The sequence below is a fragment of the Cynara cardunculus genome, unplaced genomic scaffold (genome assembly GCF_001531365.2).
Source record: "Cynara cardunculus var. scolymus isolate 2C unplaced genomic scaffold, CcrdV1 Un_Scaffold_326, whole genome shotgun sequence".
In the NCBI taxonomy this organism is placed as follows: domain Eukaryota; kingdom Viridiplantae; phylum Streptophyta; class Magnoliopsida; order Asterales; family Asteraceae; genus Cynara; species Cynara cardunculus.
Genome location: NW_020200571.1, coordinates 235,261 through 252,787, shown reverse-complemented (window position 1 = coordinate 252,787; position 17,527 = coordinate 235,261). Strand labels below are relative to the sequence as shown.

Below are 17,527 nucleotides of genomic sequence, written 5' to 3'. Positions count from 1 at the left end.
ATTTATCGGTAAAATTCAACACTATTATTTACTTACCGGGTAAGATTTAGTCTACAAAAACGGCATCATGTGCAACAATTTACCCGGTAAGTGCTAATCGTGGTAAGAGCCATTACCCTCACTTACCGGGTAAGACTCTCAGTCCTTGCCTCACTCTTACCGAGTAAGATTCTTGGTCTTTGTCATATTCATCCGGTAAGGTAATTTAATTTAGTTTGGTAAGCGCTTACCCAGATAAGAATTTGGTAAACGACCCCTAAATCGACGCCATGGCCTATGTTCCTACACATACTAAAAATATTGGTTTCATCCATAACATAGTTAGATACATTAAAATACTTTCACATGCCGGAGGTGGGGTTTGAGAAGGATAAGATGCACATAGACCTAAACTCATCTTTGACGACAATATAAACCAAAACAAAATGAGCCCAATAAATCCCATTCGGAAGTGGGATATAGCGAGAGTAAGATGTAGGCAGACCAAACCAAACGGGCAAGTATATTATCCCACCTGAAGGAGGGATCTGGGCCTGGGGAGCGTAAGATTGTATGCAGGCCTGGCCTCAGCTTCGACAACCGAATGACAATGCGACTAAAGTTTCTTGAAATGAGGATAACTATGTACTCCAAACAAGAATAGGATATGCGAAAAGACTCATTCTTTGTTTTGATCCAAAATTCGCACGAAATATTGTTATGCAACAAAGAATAGGAAAATCATAAGGAATGCAATCAATACAAAGAATATCTTTATCATGAGCCACCTGTTTGATGATATACCATTAAGGTACCTCATTAGTTGCCCTTGTGCCCCTTCTACATTTGCCAGTGTATCTTCCATGTTTTCATCAATCCTGTCACCCAATTACGACACTGTTCAAATCGAGTTTTTACTTTATTTTACGCATACCAGAACATTAACAAGAGCAAAAAAGGATGGATAGAAGATACTAGATATGAGCTCCATCCACCAAAAATACGTGTCCACATTCTATTTTAGTTTGTCCCAAAGTAAGTGTCCACTTTCAAAATTAAGTGCCTACTTTTCAATTCTACTCTTAAATATGAGATAGAGAAATTTATTACTCCCTCTGTTATTAAAGGTAAAATTGTCATTTAGTTTATTAAGAAAATATAATAATTACACATTTCTAGAACTGTTTGCCTTTTTCTTTTTGAGCACTTATTCTGGGACAGAGGGAGTACAATTTCTGTATCGATAGCTGTTGATTCATTGATCTAATTGAGAATTATTATGCTAATTTCATGCAAGTAGATTCAGTTCATCCTAGGATGCTGTTTTGTGAGAAAGAACCCTTGAGGAGAAAGGGGAGGTTCCAAAATATATACAGGAGAAATGGTCCAAGTCTAGCCGATGTGAGACTCTAAAACACCCCCTCCAACAGAGGCTAGATGGACACATTGTCCGAGAGTGTCGAGAGGGGTCCAAGTCTAGCCGATGTGGGACTCCAACACGCCCCCTCCAACAGAGGCTAGATGGACAGATTGTCCCAGAGTGTCAAGGGGGACTAGCCAGAGTGTCGGGTCCCTAGAATGGTAGACTTTGGCTCTGATACCATGTGAGAATATGCGAACCCCCAAGTTAATTTTCCAAAAGAGCCCTTGAGGAGAAAGGGGAGGTTCCAACGTACATACAGGAGAACTGGTCCAAGTCTAGCCGATATGGGACTCCAACACTTTTTAAATGATATGTATAGATTTAAAAGTGAACGAGGTCAGAATTCTAGTGATGTACAGAACACGATATTCTTACATTAGAAGTCAATGTATTGTTTCAATGTTAAAAGTCAAGGTATTATTTCAAGTAAGGTCTTTCCTATAAACCCCCTAATGAGTGTGTCATGTGTTTAACCAAGTAAACAAGCTTTTATCCTGATGGTAGTGGCAGTTGAAAAGCTCGGTATGAGACTAACCTAATTGCAAGCTCCCCTTGCTGTGAAACCATGGTTGCCAATTGCGTGAAAATGTTGCCCAACTCATGAATGGTTGACTCAACATTATGAAGAGCCTCCGCTCTGCTCTGCATGTAACTGTCTTGTAATGGGACCATCTGCTGTTGCTGCTGTATCAATGGCTGAGATTCTCCATCTGCCTGTTTCCTGAAAAGTAACAGTAAACAACAGAACTATAAACGACTGGATAAATCCAAGGTTCTTGGTGAAACCATTCATTTATTTATTTTTATGTGAAAGTAGTTAAGTAGGCCTTCACTAAGTAGTTAAGATTTTGATGACCAGATTGGCTAAGAAGTCACTTCAAGCCTTCAAGAAGTCGCAACCAATTTGATGGATTCATTTGATCAAAAAATTATTAATTTCTAACATCCAAAAGAAAAATGGCACTAACAAAAACCGATGTGCCACTTTAAGACTTGATAAATTCAACAGAGTGGGCACAAAGTCATCTCGTCTTTACCTGGGGAACAGTGGAGATGAACTTGAGGAGTTCTTAACCCAAGGAGGAGGAGAAGTTGATGCATTTGCTGTTGATCTATTAGCTAAGGGATGTTGGCGGGCAAATGGATTAGCAGGCTCCTTTGAAGCGCTTGTAGAAAATAACTGCCTTCTACTTTCATGAACCTTTAAGTTCTGCAGTCAAAAGATCATAAGTTTCACAAATATGAGTCATGTGAAGAAGGGCATCGCAAGTAAAATAAGAGCATGCATTGTTAGATGTATCATGCAACAAAATTTACACCTCTGTCCGCATAGTAAGGACTTCCTTGAACTCCTTTGTGGCGCCCATCAGACGATTCTTCAGATTATCAACAACTGTAGTTGAATGGGTAGTTGTGTCACTTGAAATGCTTTCACTTCCATTTTGTGAATTGCAAACAAGCTGCAAATCCACCACAGCAGCATTAAGTGCAGTAATGTCCTGCTTGATGACAGCAGTCAATTCTTGAATCTCCACAGTTGGATCATCAAAAACGGATGTCCTTTTAGCCACTGGAAGGACAGAAAAGACCATGTCAAAGCCTTTTCCTCCCATCAAAAGATTTAATACACTACGGCCATGCACATTAACTTTGAGAAACATGCAACATCGGATAAAGATTAACCATTATATTAACTATTAGCTTTGTAATAGAAGAAGCAATTTTTGTTATTATGTATTGAAGCATTAACGTGTGTGTATATATATATATATATATATATATATATATATATATTAACAGATGTCTCTAGGGCCTTAAAATATGTGGAATTCTCCCACAGTCAAATAACTTGGAAGCTATGAATATGCATGAAGCTTCGAAACTATGCACATTTAGGTTGAGACTATAAACACATTTAGTGTCAATTAGGATGGCCTTATATGTTGGTCGAGCCTTCATAAAGACCATTTCATTTTCTTATCAACTCCGAAGTGCAATTAAATTGAATACTTAATTAGGACCCTATCTGTCAAATTAATTCATTGACACAGAATCATGGTTGTAGCTGCACAAGCACTATATTGGAAATTTAGATAGATGCAATATTCTTGCATGATCCACTGTAAATGTATTATCTTCTTCACTCAAAGGGGCAATGAACCAGCCAGCCAGTGTGGTGGCAAACACTGTGCTGCAAGCTAAGCTGTTCGCGTTGTAGGATGAGATATTGAAAGTATGTTGCGCTTGATTCAAAAGATTTTTTAGTATAAGGAGTATATTATCTCAGTTAGTCTCTCTCTCCCTTGACTTCCCATAAATATAAAATCTTCCATCCCCAACACACAGATAGCAAATATCTTGCTACTAATTCTGCTACACAGCCACCATATTAATAGGTGAAATAACCCAACAAATATACATCAGCTTTCAACATTTCTTTAGTATTTATTAGGGTTGTAAACAAACCGAATGAACATGAACGGAGGCTTGTTCGTGATACCAGGGGTTCCACAAATACCATTCATTGCAGACTGAAAATAAATGCACCCCCCCATCTTCTTATCAAATTACAGAGTAGCATTTAAACATAAGGGGAGCTCAATTTCAGAACATTTCAAGCACCATGATTGCATGCAACCTTAGATTTCTGCTATATCAATTATTTCCTAGGAGTTCAAATCTGTATGTACATACGAAGGTAAAGCACAATCGTGTACAATTTTCAGAATATATTGATTAGCATTGCGTCCAATTTCTAACATATGGATCTAGTAACTCACATTAGTCAAAGACCTTCCAGCCTAGTGGTAAAGGCTTGGGCATGACATAGTCATGAACCCGAGTTCGAGCCTGGGATGGTAGTGTTGGCCACATTTAAGTGGGCCATGTTTAGCCTCCAAATTTGCCGGGATTAGCCGGGCTTTGGCCCGGACACCCTTACCAAAAAAAAAAAAAAAACCTCACATTTTGCAAGTTTCGCTAGCTTCTGCGACGTCTGATGAATTCCGTATCCAATTTTGGAAGCCCTCTTGTTGAATTCCGTCTGGAATGCAACCTTTGATCGCGATCCGTCAGCTTTGGTGAACTCACCAGCACCAACCCCAACACCCACGTTATTAGCACTCACCCCCGCATTTAACGACGGGAACGATTTTCTTAGCCTCTCAGCTATGCTAGAAAACTCTTGCGTCCGTTCTCTATACGATGATCCTTGCCCGGATTTCACATTCATCATAATGCGTATCTATATATCAGATCGAAGAAAATTAGGGGAATTTGATCCTAAAAATCCTAAATTAGCAGAGTGATTTCAGGGGGGCATGATGAAATCACAGAGAATTCGAATCAAATCTAATATTAGTATATGCATCTTTTGGATCTTTGTCTGTGCATTGAATCCAATAACTAGATCGATTCAAAACCCTGATGATCTGCATTGTTCAGATCTCAAGAGAGGGAAACCGACAATGGGATTCTGTTTATATGAATGGTGACATGGTCGCCATCGTTTAGAAATTTTGAAATATATAACTCCCAAAAACTTTAATAAAAATAAAGGGCAAAATGCATAAAATAGCAATCTACTTTCATAAATTTTTTTATTATAGCATTGTATTTTCAGTTTTTCTTATTACAACAATGTACTTTCAAACTATTTTTTATTAAGACATTATACTTTAAAAAATTTACCCATTATAGCATTGGGTAACCTTTTGATTTAAATTTACCCATTATACTAGTTTTCCATGACACCTCATTGTCCACATAGACTGTCCACATGTATTATAGTAATGTGACTTTCTTACTATATCATTGTACTTTCAAAATTATTTTATTATAGCATCTACTAGTTCTTATTAAACACTGTATTTTTACTTTTAATATTTAGATATGTTACATGTTATTTAATAAATGTATTAAATGAATTAAAAAAATTCTAAATTATTCATTAATATACCAATATCAATAAAACTAGTAGAACACAACTTATCTCGCTAACATTTTTAAAAAATATGCATTTTTTGAAAAAAAAGAAAATAAGAATTGTTCATTTTTTACCAAAAAATATTATCTTTTAAAAAATATATTATATTTGTTCAAAAACTTTTTACTTGACGTATAAATATATTAAATTAATTAGACTTTTTTGAATTATTTATTAATATAACAATATTAAAAAAATGTAGATAACAATTTATTTCGTTAATATTTTAATGAGAACTTTAAAAGATATGTATTTATTTGAACAACATAAAATAGAAAAAATTACCTTTTTTACAAACAAATTATATCTCGAAAATAATGTTTCATATTTATTTATTAAATATTTTACTCAAAGAATATTTAATTTGAATGCAACTTAATAAGAAAAAGTAAAAAAAATTAAATGTTTTTTTAGATCATAGCAATGAAAAATGAAAATCACTAATAATAATTTGAAATAGGTTTTTATTTTAATTTTAGTTAAGTCATCAAAATGATGTGGCATCCACATCACCTCATTAAAGCCACACAAGCAAAAAAGTCAAAGGGTTAACCGGTTTAAAAGGTAACAGGTTACCCATTGCTATTATGGGTAGATTTTTTAAAGTACAATGCCTTAATAAAAAATAATTTGAAAGTACATTGATGTAATAAAGAAAAACAAAAGTAGAATGTTATAATAAAAAAATTTATGAAAGTAGGTTGCTATTTCATGCATTTAGCCCAAAAATAAATTCAAAAAAATTATATTAAATAAATTGATAAATTACATCAAACAACATATTTAACTTGATTTATATTTTGGATAATATTTTTTTTAAACTTCCACTTTGGTACTTAAGATAAAACTTTTAAACATTTAAGTACTCGAATAACTGGTTGAAACTAATTTTAGATTAAAAAAAACTAATTTTATATTTAAAAAAATTCATGACACTAACCACGTCAACAAATAATATTAAGTTGAATGTTTCATCATTCGTCATATCAGTATGATAAAAATGATGTATTTAGATGGAATGAGTTATATTACAATCTAAAAAAGTCTACACAAAATCCAATATCATCAAAAATCAAAATGCTATGAGACCAGAAGCAAGAACACAATGCAACCTTCAACAACGCCCAACAACACCTTCAAAACTTTCCGGTGAACCACCACCGACGTTCCATAAGCAATCATCACCGGAAACCGGCATTCCCCCACCGATGGATCCTCTCCGGTCACCATCGCCAACCCGGAAAACTCGCAATCCCAATCGTTTTGATCTTGAAGTTGATAGTACATGTTAAAAGCATACGAAGCGTTTCCGGATAAACTCAACCGGTTACACGACGATCCGTAACCTAAAGACGTACAATCCGATAAGCTACATGCGTAATCGATCTCCTTAGCCAATCCGTCCAATTGTTTGACGCGTGGGTTCAACACGCACCACCTCCGGCTCATGTACCGCACCCCAACCACCGGTGATAACCCTTTGTTTCTCTTAGACCCCGATAGGTCCAATTCGTATTTCGGTTTACCATCGTATTCGAAAATCCCCCAATGTGTCTCGAACGAACCCGGAGCTATACTTTTCTTGTTTTCGTCTAGAAGGCTAAAAAGGTAAATTTCCAACGGCCCTTTTCGGACCGGGGTACCTTTCGAGCTCAAAACGTGTTTGATCACACCCTGGTTGAATCTTTTCGCATTTTTTACGTTCGCGTTTATGTCCCCATCCGTCGGCCACCCGATTTCGCCCACGACAATTTTCATTTCGGGATATCCGGCTTTCGTTAAAGAAGCAACCAATGTGTCGTAATTTGCGTCGAAAACGTTGGTATAGAGATAATTTTTGTCTTTAACGGGCTTATTCGATCCGTCAAAGAACGCGAAATCCATCGGGAAATATTCGTTACCGTAGAGGCTAAGAAACGGGTAAATATTAACCGTGAAAGGGGCGTCGTTGGAATAAAGAAACTGAATGATTTCGATCGTGGCATCTTTGATTTCGGAGCGGAAGTCACCGGCCGACGGGACGGGGTTCGATTCCGGAGACTCGTAGATATCGGCATTCAACGGGACCGTGGCTTTGATCTGCGACCCGAGACCCGCGCGATTAAGGGCATTTTGGACATTCTTCAAAGCCGGTAATGTGATTTGGAGGTACGTAGCGTTGTACGCTTTGAGGAACGGCTCGTTTCCAACTGCAACATACCTGAAATTTTTAGAAACAAATCGATCAAACTCAATGTGAAATTACATATTTACCCTCTCGATTCGAGAGTTGCATGATCATTGCTTACACCACAAGTTTCAAATCTGAAAAACGAATAGAACCTAAAAGGATCATACAGACGATTTCGAGTGCTTATTACTGAAATTTTGTTCAAAACTTCCCCAAAAATCATCTTGATAACCATCGTTTCTTTCAATTTGAGGGTCTAATTTTGAAACGAAAGGTGTATATCGAGATTGGGGAAGAAAGATTACAGAAAATTGGTAGCAAATAGAAGGTGATTTAGGCGATGATTTGAGTAGGAAAATCAGAGAGAGTGAGTGGTGGATTGTGTGTGAAATTTATGGATGCTTACTTGATATCAACACCACCAGGATAAGCATAAGTAGTAATATTAGAATCAACCCAATAATCAGCATAACTTGGATCTTGACTCATATCCAACAACATGAAATTGGGGATCGCCACCATCACCTCAATCTCTGATCCAATTAGGGCTTCCATGATCCTTTTTTCTGCTTCAAAGAGCTTCACCTTCTTGAATCCATTCTCTCTCATCATCTCCACCACCTGCTCCGCCGGCAACTGGTGGCTGGTCATGGTTCCCCAGTTGACTCCTACACCGGTACTGGGACTGGAATCGGAATCGGAATCGGAACAATTGACGATCGCCATAAATGGTGCCGAGAAACAGATCATCAGGAGTAGTGTGATGATGAATTGGCATGGGTTCGTAGCCATTTTTGGAGGGATTTTGGTGATTGATTGAATCCTTGTTATAGTTATTGGAATGGTGGATTGTTTGAAGAGATTTGAAAGAGAGGGAAATAGTGAAAAAGATTCGTTTCTTTGAATCAGTTATTCGGTTATGTAGTAACGATGCCATGCAATTTTGTGTGCTGTCACACTCCCTCTCTTTTTTTATTTTTTTTATTAATATTTATATTGATGAAATTATTAATTTTAATATAAATTCTTTTATATTTTCACACCACTTTTTTATTTATAAAATTGTTCATTTGAAAACAAATAATTAAATTTTGAATTTTATTAACTTTTGGTCGTTTTTTAAGTTTTAACACCTTTTATCCTTTAAAAAACCCTAATATTTAATTTGAGACAAATTGCATGAAAAAGTAATGTATTTTAACTGAATTCCTATTTTGATAACATACTTTCAAAACTTTTATTTTGGTACCTAAGATGTAAAATTTTAAACATTTAAGTACCCGGGGTAACCGGTTGAAACATTAACCGGTTACCATACTGATGTGGTATCCAGTTAATGCTTCAACAAATAATACCGAGCTGGAGGATACCACATCACTCGTCATATCACCATAGTAACCGGTTAATACTTTACCCAGTTACCCGGACACTTAGATGTTTAAAACTTTACATCTTAGGTACCAAAATGGAAGTTTTGAAAGTAATTTACCCAAAATAGGAATCAAGTTAAAATACGTTATTTTTTCATGTTATTTGCCCTTTAATTTGATATAAAGTTCGAATAGGATAATGTGTAAGTTGTGTTTTAGACATAAACCGATAAAGTAGAATCAAGTATTTTTAACACGGTCCAAATACCAAGTCTCACTTAAGAACCCGAAACACATGTTTCGAATACCAAGTCTCACTTAAGCCATGTATAATCACAGTATATATGTATGAATGGCGAATGCATATATATTTTACAATATCTGAGTAGATACACAAGGAATTATTTGTTCTTTTTCCATTAAAACTTGTCTGTTCCAATAAGATCAATTGTTCTTTGTTTTGTACGCTAAATAAACAGTCTAAGGGCTTGTTTATTTACCTCTTAATAGTTCCCTTAAGAGGTAACCTTTGAATCGTTAAGAGGTGAATCTTGTTTGGCAAAAAAAGTCTGTCTCTTAATGGATCTAAAACTTTCTGAATGATTTTGTATCATGGACTTCACTTAACCATTAAGAGCCCCACTTTCATTGTAAACAATTACCAAACAATTATATTTCATTTTGCACTATATCATGAGAGCCTCTTAATCATTCTGCACCAAATCATTCAGCAACCGCCAAACGACCCCTAAATCATTGAATTTATCATTTTACCATTTGCACCAAGTACCAACTCAAGATTGACAATCATCTTCATGAAAATAAATGGTAGGTAAATTCAACCCACATCTTGAAACATCTATTCGACATGTTTTTTTTAAGTATATAATATTTATATACAGCAAAATCAAACTCAAACTCACCCTTCTGTCATTTGGCGAAACTTAAACCCTTAAAATCTCAAAAAAGATTGAAATCTAGCAGTAACCCAGAAATCTCTATAAAGTGTTTGTACAAGTCAAAATAGCACAATGTACATGTACATTTCCACCTATTCAAATCAAGATCTAACAAACAAAAACCAAGAATCAAATCTTCACTTCTCCTCAAACAGTAAACAAATGGTGGTGGATGAAGCTTTATTGATTCAAAAGATTGGGTTTATCCACAACCCCCAATACTTAAACCATTTCTTAAATAAAGGTTGTACATCATGCATTAAAAGTTGTACATCACCCCGACCCCACATGGGGCCTCGTGTTTGCCAAAGTGGGGTCGGGCATACAAAGTTCTGAAATGATGATAGAGAAGAAAGAAAGATGACTCCATCTTTTTTGACAAGAGAAAAGAAAGGGGAAAAGAGGGAAGATTTCAACATGTTTTGATTAAACTTTCCAGCCTGAATCTACGTGTTATATTGTTGTTGCAGTCCTTTCTGGGTGTGATTTCCAATCAAAATTAAGCTCTTTGTTTTTGTACCCACTTGACTAAAAAGCTTAAAGCTGTATGTATATATATATACTATATGACTATATGATGCAATTCCAGTCAAGAAGATATGCTTTGTCCATAAAGAAGATGATTGCATCTTTCAATGGTGGGGTTCTAATTGTTCTTTTTTCTTGTTTATAATCTCCGTCTTAAAGATGATCTTTTGTCTATCTAGAAAGAAAAGGGGCATGGTTTAATGGAAATACGTCCCCTAAAACAAACGTAAATTTGCGAGTTAAGGAAGAGATGAGCACCTGAGGGTAGGGTAGGATGGATGCCATTCAGCTAAGCACTTCATGAAGAATCATTGGATGTAGAGTGTGTCATAAATAACTGATTATTCATTTTGAATAATGATGTAAGACCTACAGTATCTAACTCGGGAAACATGGAAGATGAAGAATCATCTGAAGGAGATACTGATTATTCATTATAAATAATGGTGTAAAAACCGTATATCTAAATCAAGAAACATGGAAGATGAATTATCCGAAGAAGATTGTGTCGTAAATAACTGATCATTCATTTCGAATAATGGTGTAAAACCTACAATATCTAATTCAAGAAACATGGAATATGAAGGATTACCTGAAGAAGATTGTCATAAATAACTGATCATTCATTATGAATAATGATGTAAAACCCTACAATATTTAAATCACGAAACAAGGACAACATGGTGTTTTCTAGATCATTTTAATACGTATACTATCTACCGACAGAACCTGGAGCTGTATTCGTGACATCTTCACGGATGCATGCTTCTTCTGGCAACTGAAAGCTCAAGCAATACATTGCCTGCAAGACAGATTAAGGGTTATAATTCTTGAATTCTTGTAGTAGGACTGCTGTCATTTTCAGAAAGCATACCCGTCTCCCTTTTTTAAGCTCCCAAATCTTGAATTACTAGTGTAAAGAGTCCAAACCTTGTGGAAAGGTGCAATCTTTTTAATTTTTAGAAAATTTTATATCGGGTCTTACCTTATTTGGAGCAACATCTCTAACTCGATGAAATAATGGCTCATGTATCTTAGCATTCAAGAGAGATTCTGCCTCCTGCAGAGCAGATAATATCAGTTAAAGAAGAATGACGACACTCACAGTGGGTAACATCCTAGTTTCTTTAATCCTTGTGTATCCCTTCTTAGGGTGGGAATTATTACTCCCTCCGTCCCAAATGTGTAATTATTACATTTTTTTAATTAACTAGGTGACAATTTTACCGTTAATAATAGAGGGAGTAATGAATTTCTCCATCTCATAATTAAGGGTAAAATTGGAAAATAGCACTTACTTTTGGAGGTGGAAAATAATTTTGGGACCAACTAAGATAGAAATGTGTACACATAATTGGGATGGAGGGAGTATAATGAAGGTGAATCAATTAGCCGAGTTATTATTATTTCTTTTTTTGAGGAGGGGGGTAAAAGCTTACTGAAATCACTGATCCTTGGGTCTCACTTGATCGAATGAAGCAATAGCAATGAATCCACGGTAGAGATCCTTTCCAGTATTTCCTCTGTATAAGGCCCCTAAATACATCTGAGATGAACAAAATTGATGGTTTTCATATTAGTTTGTTATCATTCCCGTCAGAAATTACGCATGTTGAATGCAAAAGTGTATTTGTGAGAGTTATGTACGACACCAGATTTACCTAGAAACTGTAGAGCGGAAGCAGGCAGATTCATTATCACATGATCAAAATGCTCCCACGGCTTATCAGTAAATGGCACGGAAGTTTTTATTCTTTTATTTTTGCTTCCTTTTGTCTTGACAGCTACATGACCATCAGCACATTTTACACTTCCTTTTTCTGTCACAAAGATCAAAGATGCATATAATAAAAAACCAGTAAGGATATTTAATATGTAATTTGTATTATTTCCATCCATCCAATGAAATTTACAACACTTTCCATTTTGGGATGTCCCATGAAAATTGGAACACCTTCTTTCTTTTGGCAAACCTCAAAGTAAGAATTACCCATTTGCTCATTGTCGTCTTTACTACTTTTTCTGCTATGAATTTTAGTAAATGTTCCCTTATTATGTCACTATAGGAGGCATTAAGACAGTCCACTAATAATTAAAAATAAAAATTGTATAAAATTATGTATCAACACAAAACTCGGAATTTTCAAGGGTGTAGAAACTATTGGTTTTTAAAGTAGCAATATACACTACTACATTTAAAATACCACACAAAAAACAATAATGCAAAATTCACTCATCTAAAGTTTACTGAACATGTCATACCTTCCTTACAGCTTTCAGGGGATCTTTCAGCGGCTGCTACTTTTGATTCTTTGTCCATGGGTGAGATATTATCACCCTCTTGGTTACATAAATTGTTTCCTGGAAGTTCTACCATGCCTTCAAGATGTAAGAAAATCAAATAAATAACTTGTTCTTCAGTTGAACTAAATGAAGAGGCATGATAAGCATTTTAAGAATCTTACTTCTGGTTTCAAACAAATAATGCTCCAATATTCATTTCCTCGATATAAGACACTAGTTTCTGGTTTATAACTTTAACACAACAATTGCACCTTTAATTAAAAAATAAAAATAAAAATTAGAACTATCCTACATTTTTTTTTCTTCTTTACTTCAAAGATATGCTAAACAGTTTACTTCATACCAACAAAAAGTACCAACAGTCAATATGGTCCTTGTATGGTTATAAGAAAGAACAGCAATGCAGTATGAGGAAATTAAGGTACATTAAATTAAAAAAACATACCAGCATTCCTTTCTTCAGAGTTTGCTTTCATACTCTCGTCAATGTTGTCTTTCACAGATGAACCCAAAGCTGAAGCATCATGTGTTGATTCACCAATGGGCACTGCCATCAATTGAGACATGAAAATTCTTGCATCCATATTATAAGCATGGAGATTGCTGTTAACCTTGTTAATATCTGCATTAACTTTAAGATAACGAATGCTGTCTGGGTTTAGATCATTGGCATACACTAAACACCCTTTCTGGGCAGCTGGAATAGCAAAAGGACCAATCCCTGAAAACATGTCACATATGATTTCTCCTTGGCGAAACTTGTTGACTAGCCTTATGTGTTCATGCTCCAATCTTGAATTCCAATAGACCAATCCATAATCCAGCTTGAAGGTTGCACCATATTGCTTCACCTCTGTAACCATGTTGGGTTTCCCAGCCAAGACTTCAAATTTTGGTACACGAAACTCATTTGCAATGGAACCAACTTTATTGACAATCGTCTGGATTCTGGGATGATTTTTCTGATAAGTAAAAAATGAAAAAAAGTAATTAGAGAAGATTGAAGAGACTATTGAGATGAAGTCCTTTATTCTCATGTAGATTGCATTTTTCAGTATGAATATCCATATGTTTTACGGTTTGTGTCTTTCATAGATGATGCATGCACCTGGCACACGTGTGCAGCAAATGGACTAAAAAAAGAGTGCTTATACATCAAAGTTCGACACATACATCATAGATGACCTTTGCAATTACATCCTTGTATGGAAGGAGTTCATCGGGTATATTCAGATGAGCAATATGGCCTGAAAAATACATTTAGGTCAATTCATTTGTCAAAGAAACTGTTTATGGCTCCTGCAAGTATAAGCTTTCTGCACTGGAACTTCAAATAGAAGGTAAAAAAAACTACAATTATACAAAGAGAATTAAATACAGAATGGAAAGAATCCCATTTGTTGAAATCGACTTCCACTGGAAATAGGGCCAAATATAAAATCCAAACAGAATAACATGTACAGAATACTTAACTATTGTTTCGAAAGATGAAGGAACCTCAAGTCCAGGAGGTAGAACCTGCTTCAGCACATGGTCTGTAACAGAATAACAGTAACTTAATAGGTACTCAATTAAATAGATCTTTTGTGTAAGAAACTAAAACCCGAATACAGATACACATTTCATTGTAAATACCAATAATAAAAATCAGCATAGTGCCTGTTTGTCATCTTCCATATACCTTGAAGCATGAAATAGTGAGAGTTTCATTTCGGTTGACACTGCCATATGCCATAAGTATTTGCTTACATTTCTGTTTGTTATGGTTAAACAATCCTTCTAAACATGCCGTCTCACTTCGGGTTTCAAGCATGTTGCTTCCTAATGCCTAAGCTTGTATACCACATTCCATATATATAAAGCTAGTCTAACCTGTAATAATCCCAAAAGTTCATCAAAACTGAAATGAGATCCCAACTCAAACTCGCTAACTAAGGTTTTGGGTATGCTGAAATCTAGTATCATATATGTTACTATACAGACAAAACTAAGTTACAAGCAAAAGAAAATAGAAAAGTGAGAACAGTTTGACTTTGAATTTCAAGATATTAAGTTCACCTGCACCCCAGTACGAATATCCGAGCGTCAATGAATACGGAATCGTTTCTATCTTGCATAGCTTCTTTAATTCATTAAGATTCTGGGTTGGAATATCTGACAGATCTGCTCAGAAAGCGATGAATGTAATATTATCGTCAAAACAATAAAAAAGTACTAAGTAGGTGATCAAACTTGTAAGAATGCTAGACTATGCCAAGAGAAAGGCTAAGGATTTTTTTTACGAATAAGTAACATATGTATAAAGAGGTTTTCTGGAATAAGTAATAGGTAAAGAATTGTTGTTTGTTTTATGTACTGAATGAAGTTTGAATGCCAACAAATTACCATTTTAACATTCGGTTTGGGATAAATGTTGAATGAGAAATGACTACTTGATAAGTATTTGAATAAACCAAGCCAAACAAGCCCGGTATGTCCCACCCAGAGGTGGAGTCTTGGGTGTGATGTGTGCAACCCGGACCTCTACCCAAAAGAGTACAGCGGTTGTTTCCATGAAGACTTGATAAGTGTTTTGAAAGAACATTCTAATTGACAAAATGAAAAATATTTGATAAGAAAATCATATAAATTCAATGATGTTATCCCAACTCAACATTTTACTAAGTAAAAATATAATCATAATACGAGCTACATTAAAATTGAACAAACTAATTGGGATATAATTCTCATATTGAAGCATTTGTCATTAATTGATTAGCAAGTTCACCAGGTAAATTTGTTATAAAGAGTATATTAAAGTAAATAATATTATTATCAATATGGGGGTCTTGTTAGAAAGAAAATAACTTTTAAGGATTAATAAGATATAATTATTCGGTTTGAAGAAAAAAATTGTATTTATCATCAAATACCAACTAATATATGGAGGTATAAAATATGAAAGAGTATAATGGTAAAAAGAAGATGACTTCATGGAGAAATCAAAGGCATGGTTGTATACGTTGAATAACCAGTCTCGATTCAAGGAATAAATAGAATTCTTTGTATACGTTGAATAACCAGTCCCGGTTCCAAAACACTTTGTTCAATGCTAAACCAATCCCACAAACTTTAAACTGGTTACGGAAGTGTGGTAACAGACCATTTTACTTCCACGAGGCAGGACTTCACTATAACTACCGATATCCATAAAAGAAGTCAATACTTAATAGGATTTACAAACTTTAGAGACAAGGAGGTAGAATGAGGCATGGTTCTTACCGGGATTTTGAACCCTTTCAGATAATATCACATAACGGGTTTTTTCACTAGTTGGGTCTTCAGTGATGGGCTTGATACGAGGTCTGTCAAGCATGTGTCTACAAGTAGAAGGAAAAAGGATTAATGATCTAAACAGGATAGTGTACAAAATACCCAATATCAAGAACATTGTTCAAGGCTTAATGAGAATTGAGAAAGCTTTTACAACAATTACAACCGAAATCTTCAGGATATTTTGACATAAGATCAGTGATTTCTCCATAAAAGATCACAACTCTTGGGACAATAATCAAATTGGACATTCAAAAAGGAAGCATACAATCAGAATTGTTTGTTTAATAAGAATAGCAGGCTGAAGTAGATCCTATGAGTTCTGCAAAAGTATATGGAACAACTAGCAGTGTAAAAAATTCCTTCAAAAATTGCCACCCCCTAGTGTAGCTTCTGAAATTCATGGAAATGCAAAACCATTCTATAAAATTCATGGCAGATGTAAAAACAAGGACACACATATGGGTGATCAGACTAAGCAAGATGCATGAGTTATCATCCAACAAAATGGACAAAACATCATACCCATTAAGCAACTTAGTTGCGACCTTGCAGAACTCTCGAGGGATTCGAAGTGCCCACAACTTCAAATGCACATCAAACTTGCTTTCATCCAACATTGCAGAATCCTTCAAAATCCCACAAAAACCGCTGCTGAAATCAATTCTCTTAGCATCAATAAACTTTTTCAAGTAATTACAACACCACCTCAAATTATTCATGAATAATTGCATGATTTATACACACTACAACTCTACAAGCTGCAAAGCAACCATGTGATTTGTGTATGGATCAAATTGAGTTTGAATCAGTGAAATGAATGTGCAAAGTCAATTAATCTAACAAAAACAACAGAAATAATTACCTGGTTCGATTAAAGACTGACGATTTTTCAGCAGGTTAGGGTTATTTACAGCATCAATGGCGGATATTATGAAATCAAATTACGTATGGGCGGGTTGGTTAAACGGACCACGTGATCAGAAAATATTAGTGGATCATGAGCTAAAATTGGCCCATATTTGATGGGCCTTAGTGGGTTGTTAGAACATGTTTTATTGGCCCATATTAGAACATTTAGGGGATGTTTACCAAACACTTACCCGGTAAGTGCTTACCGGTAAAATTTAACACTATTGTTTACTTAGTGGGTAAGATTTTTGTCCACCAAAACGGTATCGTATGCAACAATTTGCCCGGTAAGCTCTTACCGTGGTAAGAGTCGTCCCCCTCACTTACTGGGTAAGACTCTTAGTCCTTGTATGAATATTATCATATAGTAAAAATATTATATGAATATATTCGCATGTGAATACACTCGTGACTGGAATTTTGAAAAACATGTTATGAAATTGAAAGTAAAAACAGTAATAAAATTGTGTTTCTTCAAGGTGACCTGCACGACTCATCGTATAGGTGAGGACTTAGCCAAGAGTGGGCGTTATGAGGGTTAAAGAAAGCAAAAGAAAAGAAATGAGTTGATTTCAAGGGTCGTTT

General features: G+C 35.2%; 3 protein-coding genes across 4 annotated transcripts; all 3 read right to left on the bottom strand.

The window, feature by feature from the left end:
• Positions 1-673: 673 nt before the first annotated feature.
• Positions 674-4,853, bottom strand: LOC112501615 (syntaxin-32-like). The gene is made up of 5 exons (XM_025105297.1): positions 4,367-4,853; positions 2,722-2,972; positions 2,440-2,612; positions 1,938-2,123; positions 674-857 (listed from the first exon to the last, which is right to left on the bottom strand). Exons 1-5 carry the CDS (start codon positions 4,635-4,637, stop codon positions 698-700), a joined length of 1,041 nt encoding a protein of 346 aa, XP_024961065.1. The 5' UTR covers positions 4,638-4,853; the 3' UTR covers positions 674-697.
• A 1,614-nt stretch (positions 4,854-6,467) lies between these two features.
• On the bottom strand, positions 6,468-8,349 carry LOC112501610 (glucan endo-1,3-beta-glucosidase 8). The gene is made up of 2 exons (XM_025105291.1): positions 7,964-8,349; positions 6,468-7,587 (listed from the first exon to the last, which is right to left on the bottom strand). Exons 1-2 carry the CDS (start codon positions 8,347-8,349, stop codon positions 6,468-6,470), a joined length of 1,506 nt encoding a protein of 501 aa, XP_024961059.1.
• Positions 8,350-10,970: 2,621 nt separating this feature from the next.
• On the bottom strand, positions 10,971-16,913 carry LOC112501609 (tRNA (guanine(37)-N1)-methyltransferase 2). 2 transcript variants are annotated; one of them, XM_025105290.1, is made up of 12 exons: positions 16,896-16,913; positions 16,556-16,681; positions 15,980-16,077; positions 14,777-14,881; positions 14,191-14,253; positions 13,892-13,965; positions 13,164-13,680; positions 12,677-12,793; positions 12,076-12,234; positions 11,854-11,960; positions 11,400-11,474; positions 10,971-11,216 (listed from the first exon to the last, which is right to left on the bottom strand). In XM_025105290.1, the coding sequence occupies exons 2-12, from the start codon at positions 16,648-16,650 to the stop codon at positions 11,127-11,129; spliced, it is 1,500 nt and encodes a 499-aa protein (XP_024961058.1). In that variant the 5' UTR covers positions 16,651-16,681; positions 16,896-16,913; the 3' UTR covers positions 10,971-11,126. The 2 variants fall into 2 exon arrangements, with proteins under 2 accessions (XP_024961058.1, XP_024961057.1); XM_025105289.1 differs by lacking the exon at positions 16,896-16,913 and having other exon boundaries at positions 16,556-16,835.
• Positions 16,914-17,527: the final 614 nt, after the last annotated feature.

Bases quoted from the DNA above. Each gene is read 5' to 3' on its own strand.
- LOC112501609 (XM_025105289.1), bottom strand. From the start codon at position 16,764: ATGCAATTATTCATGAATAATTTGAGGTGGTGTTGTAATTACTTGAAA. The intron at 14,882-15,979 runs GTAAGAACCATG...CTTTCTGAGCAG, and splicing joins TGAAAGGGTTCAAAATCCCG to ATCTGTCAGATATTCCAACC. The intron at 13,681-13,891 runs GTATGTGTCGAA...TTTACTTATCAG, and splicing joins TTGCAAAGGTCATCTATGAT to AAAAATCATCCCAGAATCCA.
- LOC112501615 (XM_025105297.1), bottom strand. From the start codon at position 4,637: ATGATGAATGTGAAATCCGGGCAAGGATCATCGTATAGAGAACGGACG. The intron at 2,973-4,366 runs GTGAGGTTTTTT...CTGTCCTTCCAG, and splicing joins GCTAGCGAAACTTGCAAAAT to TGGCTAAAAGGACATCCGTT. The intron at 2,613-2,721 runs GTGTAAATTTTG...TTTTGACTGCAG, and splicing joins TCCTTACTATGCGGACAGAG to AACTTAAAGGTTCATGAAAG.
- LOC112501610 (XM_025105291.1), bottom strand. From the start codon at position 8,349: ATGGCTACGAACCCATGCCAATTCATCATCACACTACTCCTGATGATC. The intron at 7,588-7,963 runs GTAAGCATCCAT...TAAAAATTTCAG, and splicing joins CCTGGTGGTGTTGATATCAA to GTATGTTGCAGTTGGAAACG.